Source organism: Gastrolobium bilobum, unplaced genomic scaffold, assembly GCF_033153095.1.
Source record: "Gastrolobium bilobum isolate Gb01-03AN ecotype WA unplaced genomic scaffold, APGP_CSIRO_Gbil_v1 utg647, whole genome shotgun sequence".
In the NCBI taxonomy this organism is placed as follows: domain Eukaryota; kingdom Viridiplantae; phylum Streptophyta; class Magnoliopsida; order Fabales; family Fabaceae; genus Gastrolobium; species Gastrolobium bilobum.
In genome coordinates, this window is record NW_026899122.1 from 85,943 (window position 1) to 92,164 (window position 6,222).

At 36.3% G+C, this 6,222-nt stretch overlaps 1 protein-coding gene across 3 annotated transcripts; it reads right to left on the minus strand.

The window, feature by feature from the left end:
* Window positions 1-2,438: 2,438 nt before the first annotated feature.
* Window positions 2,439-5,957, minus strand: LOC133287420 (probable receptor-like protein kinase At1g80640). 3 transcript variants are annotated; one of them, XM_061485033.1, is made up of 10 exons: window positions 5,641-5,957; window positions 5,169-5,339; window positions 4,775-4,965; window positions 4,557-4,689; window positions 4,386-4,449; window positions 4,203-4,299; window positions 3,975-4,077; window positions 3,116-3,171; window positions 2,938-3,027; window positions 2,439-2,792 (listed from the first exon to the last, which is right to left on the minus strand). In XM_061485033.1, the coding sequence occupies exons 1-10, from the start codon at window positions 5,777-5,779 to the stop codon at window positions 2,613-2,615; spliced, it is 1,224 nt and encodes a 407-aa protein (XP_061341017.1). In that variant the 5' UTR covers window positions 5,780-5,957; the 3' UTR covers window positions 2,439-2,612. The 3 variants fall into 3 exon arrangements, with proteins under 3 accessions (XP_061341017.1, XP_061341016.1, XP_061341015.1); XM_061485032.1 differs by having other exon boundaries at window positions 3,116-3,234; XM_061485031.1 differs by having other exon boundaries at window positions 3,116-3,234; window positions 4,775-5,025.
* Between the last annotated feature and the right edge of the window lie 265 nt (window positions 5,958-6,222).

Here is a 6,222-nt window from a genome sequence, read left to right on the forward strand (position 1 = left end):
GTTGAAAAAGCATGCTAACAGTAATTGTGTTGTTTGCATGTTTTTCAGTTGCTCGTTACTAGTTTTCTTTTATTAACTTTACTTCCGAAAATGATCGGATTACTTTTATTGACATAAACTGTTCTTTAACCCGTGTCATTATGGCTGTGCATGGGGTGGGTCGGGGCGGATTTTTGTGCCGACCCGACTTGGTTTTATGGGTCAGGTATTTTGACCCGACCCAGTTTATTTAATCCAAGTCAGGTTTGATCCGAATTGAATATTTTTTGAACTGGATCAGAACTGACCTGACTTGGTTTTTAAAGTGGATTTGACTTGGTTTCAAAATTGGGTTAAATCCGACCTGACTCACTTTTGACTTGGTTTCAAAACTTATTTTTTTTATTTTTATAATTATTGATTTAATTTTCAAACTCATGTAATTTAATTAATTAATTATTTTAAGATATATAAATTATATAATAAATTTAATATTTGATGAATAAATAAAGGAATGTAAATTTTTTAACAAAAAAAGTTATTTAACTTTAAAATCCAAATACCATATTTTATCAAAAAATCTTAAATGCTAAAAAACATTTTTTTAAAAAAATTTATATGAACTGCAATTTAAATTAATGAAATTTATATCATCTTAATTAAATTTATATTATCTTAAATGCCAAAGTAAGCATAATTTGGACCAGACAGAAGCACTTCAAAAGTTTGAGATAAACATGCAGTGTACAGAGCAAGAAGTTAAAGAAGATTAAACTACAATGATCCCCACAAGAAAAACCGATCGCCCTTAATGAATTGACAATAATAAAACCTCACAGTGAATAATCAAATCTGTAAACAAAACAAATTCAAGAAAGACTATAGCCATTAATTGAAGAAATCATGAAAGTGAATGGACCAAAATTCAGAATCCCCAATTGGAAAAAGAAAAAAGAAAATCCTGGAATGTGATAAAGGGGAATTGAGAAGAAACAAAAGGGGTTCCAAATACCTACCTATATATGCGATATGATGTTGACAGAAAGGAGTCGTCGTCGTTGGTGTTGTTGACGCCATCGTCGTCGTTAGGGTCCTCCGATTCGACGAAGAAGAAGGGAGTGAAAGGGGAGAGTTCAAAAGAGCAGTGTGGTTCTTGAAAAGCTTAAGGCCTCACTAGCAGGTTCGCGCTGGAAAAAAGATTCCGGCGGCGGCTGCGGCGAGCGACGGGGAGAAGGTGTTTACGTCGGCGCACGAAGCATTGTATTTGAGGAACCGAAAGAAGTCAGAGAACCTAATCCCAATTTGTCTTAACGTGATTTCTAGGTTTTTTTTTCACACAGTGGGTTGGGTCAAGTTTTGGGTCAAAGGGTTATTTATTAAATAGGTCAAGTCAAAAACTGACCCACTTAAAAGTATGTCAGTATTAAATTCCATTCAAAATAAATGGGTATTTATGAGTCAAGTCAACGTCAGATCAATGACTGGTCAAGTGAACCGGTTTTTTTGTGCAGCCCTACGTGTCATGTATTGTTATTGAATATTGATGAGTACGTAATTAGAACATAAAATAATTTGTACACAAGATTAAAAGCTAAAAATTTCTTGGTTTGGCAGATTGAATCAAAAAATAAAGAGCCAAGAGAGAGAGAGATCATTTCAGTTAAATAGTGCAAAGAGAAGGATACCAAAAAAAAAAAAAAATATATATATATATATATATATATATATAGTGCAAAGAGGGATATAGAGGCATCAATCGATAGTCGCACTATATACTCGCTGTCCTTATTTGTCAACCCAATTAAATTCACATGGATCATAAATGCTGTTTTCTAACAGAGTTGATGAATCTCTTTGTCATCTGTTTTACCTCTGGGCAATTTACCATGTTAGAACTCCTTTATTTATTTTATTGTCTATAATTTCCTTTGATGCAGTTCCCTAATTTGTCTGTCATGTGATGAGCAGGAACGTCCGCATGGGAAGTGTACCGTTGAGGTACATAGATATGTCCCATAAGAGTGAAATATGTTAATACAGAAGTGCTCATAGCGTCAATCATAGATACCAAAGCATAGTAGAGGTTTCACATGGTGTGCATAAAGGGGAATGTGTGTGTGGATTATTAGGATGACTCTCCATAGAGGCAAAGTAACAGCATAAGAGTAGAATGAAGAAGAAGATACCTCCTTCCATGTGTGAGGGGATATTTAGAGACATGTGTGAGGGGATATTTAGAGAGAGAAAGTGAAGAGCCGCAGTTAAGTTAGCGAGCCTAGCCTTTTGCTTCAATTATTGAATTTCATACCCCCAAAATAGGGAATGGAAGACAAAATCATATCCCAATGTTATACAAACTCAACATTCTATACAAAAACCCCCCCCCCCCCCCCCCCCCAAACAAAAGTGAAATTTATTTGTTCTTTACATTTGTTACTAAACAATTCAAAGCTCCTCTCACCCTTTTAAGCCAAATATCTTTCCGAATGAACGAATCTTTATATTTCAAGGCAGAACTATTAAATTGCGTGTAATACATAAACAGTGAGGTTGACATGGCTGTGTCTAATTTGGAGTCTTTGGTAAAACACAATTGTATTCTCACCGTTTAGCATGTATCTGATTGATAGTTTCTAACGATGACTGGAATTCACTGGTGGATCAGCAGGAGTGACCTGCTGTGTCACTTGTGAAGCTCTGAGCGTTCCTCCAAGCTCAATGGGAACAAGGGGGATAAGTGAATGAAGAACATCTGTGATCAGGGGACGGTAACTTGGTTCTGGTTGCACGCACAGCACTGCTACAGCAGCAACCTACAAAATACAAAGCCCAATAAATTGAAGAGACAGTGCATATACATAGTTCCAGAAGGAACCTAGTACTAGCAGTATTATTGCAAAAAACACTTAAGTTTAAAAATGTGAAATATGTGAGTTGTGGCTTCCAGGATTCACAAACCTGATATAAGTGCTTGAGATCCATTGTATTCTTAATCACTGGATCCACAATGTTTGGGAGCTTGGATCTGTCTGTGAGCTGCGGCATGGCCTGCAATAAAAAACAGTTATGTTATCTTCCAAACTTGGTGATACAACCCGATTGAATTTGATTTCATGGAATTAATAGAAGCTCGTACCCATGTGACTATAGATTGGCACTGAGCTGGTGCCTTTTTTTCCACAGGCTTTCTTCCTAAGAGTAGCTCCAGGAGCACAACCCCAAAAGCATAGACATCACTTTTATCGGTCAATTTGCCTGTAAAATAATTAAATTGCATTCTCCTCAATAAATAATTCTATTAAGTTTTTGAGTTTCACTTTGTTACATGAATTATGCTCACCTATGGATCCAAGCCATTTCTCCATAATATTAAAAAATCATTGGAGAAGTGATCCATAATCCATTTCATCTATATCTCAAGGAATAATATCGAATTAAAGTAAAAAGAATCCCTCTCAACAATTAAACATATTAGAGCCACCACCAAATTATCTCAAGTTTTCAACTGAATTAGAAAGCTTACAGGCATTCGCCCCAGAGTAAAACCTCCCAATGTTCCCACTTTCCAGACAACAATCAATTACCATCTACCTTCAGCTGAGCTCAAATTTTAGTTCCCATCCTCCCGATATTAATGGTTCATTTTTTATTTTGGGGGGCCGGTACTAGTTTTTGTCAATGACAAGAAGCAACCGGAGCAAACTAGGCTTATGAGATAGTAACATGTTGCTCACAATATGGTCAATTTAAATAATCTAGATGACATGTCAAACCCATAAAAAGTCAAGATATATGCCCAGGATGAGAACAAGATGCACAAATTGTATGTTTCAAACCCACCCTAAACTCATATGAAGTCATTGAATTCAACAGGGGTCCAAAACAAACAATATGTTGGATCTGGTTTTTTAAAAGCTTAACACAACATTAAAATTATAGCAACCTGCCAGACCAATGCATATGCCGTGAAAGGATAACAAGTTTATTTGGCGTACCATCCAAAAGATACTCCGGGGCTAAGTACCCCAAGGTGCCTGAAAGCTTAATGTTCTTCTTGCTTTGGGACCCATCAGTGATAGCAAGACCAAAATCAGACAGCTGACCAACAACAATTAAGTGATTGCCAACATAAGATAAGCTTTGCTGAATACAATAAATGATGAAAAACAATGTACAATAGAAGGGGAAATCATTTTTATATCAATTCCAACAAAAAAATTTACCTTGGCATTGAAGTTTGCATCTAAAAGGATATTAGAAGATTTCATATCTCTATGGATCACCGCAGGGTGACAGTGCTCATGCAGATATTCTAATCCTCTGATCAGCATTAACAGAAGTATGTTAATATACATGGCATGCACAGAGCAAAACAGAAAGTTCCAAAACTTATTAAGGAAGATCACCTTGCTGTGTCAAGAGCAATCTTCATCCTCATATGCCAAGTCAATGCCGAGCCATGAGAGGGTCCTTCAACATAAACAAAATTTTGTAAAAGAATGAAATTAATATAATTTTATAATTGAGAAAAGTGTCATCTACTCTACGTAAATAAAGCATAAGATGCAAATTTTTACCATGTAACTGAGCGTCCAAGGATCCATTTTGCATCAACTCATAAACAATAGACCTCGTATCGTCAGTAATGCTACAACCCAGTAAAGATATAATATTTGGATGCTGAATTTTACTTAACAAATCCAGCTCGTTCTGCAAATTCATCTGACTATTCAATACAAGATAGAAAGGAAACAAATTATTAAAACAGAGGAAAAGCAGCGTTAGCCGGCATTACCTCAAATTCTCTCCCAGCATTCTGACTTTCACAGTGTAGTTTCTTGATGGCAACATCCAAATTATCATCCAATCGAGCCTTGTAAACACATCCAAAACCACCCTCACCCAAGATGTTACTTTCATGAAAATTATTGGTCGTTTTTTCTATTTGCTTATAATCAATTATTGGAACAGACCCCTTCATACCAACTATCTTGATGGAACTGAATTCACTCAAATATCTTGCTACAGTCAACCCCTTTTCTGCATCTTGGCATTCAAAAACGACACAAGGAAAAAAAAAAAAAAAAAAAGTCTCAAGACAATACCAAGGAAGCAATTTGATATTTAAGTTTCTTGAAAAGCAAAAAACATGAATCCGAGAAAAGGAATTGTGCAAAATAAATAAATACCTGAGCTTTGAACATTTTTCCTATTCGATTTTGACCGATACTTGCTATGACAAAACCAGAAGCATAAAAAACTCAAAATGACTCCACCAAGTACAGTGCTGGCTACAACGACAGCTATTATCACTTTCTTGTCCGAATCTTTTTGGTGGTGCTCCTCCCCCACCTGAGTACCTGATAACAAGGAGCGTTTATAGCAAATTAGCAATTTAATAGATATTCAGCAAATGCGTAGGATCCAGATGATAAGAAATAAAAGAGAGTAAGATGGGTAATCATATATCAACATGAAGTTACATGTTATCATTGGCATTAAGTGCAGCTGGATATTTGAAATTTAAATTTGAAACTGTTGAAACTCAACGCCATCTGAAGAAACAGGTAGCGCTTGAGACAATGAACAGGGGAGAGAGAGAGAGAGAGAGAGAGAGAGAGAGAGAGAGAGAGAGAGAGAGAGAGAGAGATGAATGAGTACCTGGGGAGATAGCAGGCATGGAGGTGGAAAGTGGAGTAATGGGTATAATTTGAGGTGAGGAAACAGGAACCCCGTGAACCCAAATGGGTTCGTGAAGAATAAGAAGCAAGAGAGACATAAGAAGAAGCTTCATTTTCATTGTTTATTCTGTGTCGCTAGGAAAATAAGAATGAATACATGGAGATATAGATATGTGGAGGAGATGCTTGAGAAGGAACACCCGCACAAGCAGACAAAGAGAGAGTGTGTTCGTGAATCGCGAAGCCTTTGGAAGTTAATGGGTGTTTTGGATCTTCAAGGATTGAACAGCTTTTTTGTTTTTCAAAAAAAAAAAAAAAAAATCTTTTATGCTATCTTTTGAATCTTCTTTGAGCACACTCTCTTGTCTCTCTATTTTTTTCTGTAGCTGTCCTTATGTGTTTTCCCTGCAGAAGGAAAATGGGAACAACAGTGAACAGTGAACACTGAACAGAGGAAATTTAATGTTAAGGCGCAAGCGCATGACTAACTTCTGCACTCGTTGCTTGTGAGTTATTTTCAACATGAACTTTTCCTTTTTCTCTCTCTCTCTCTCTCTTTTTT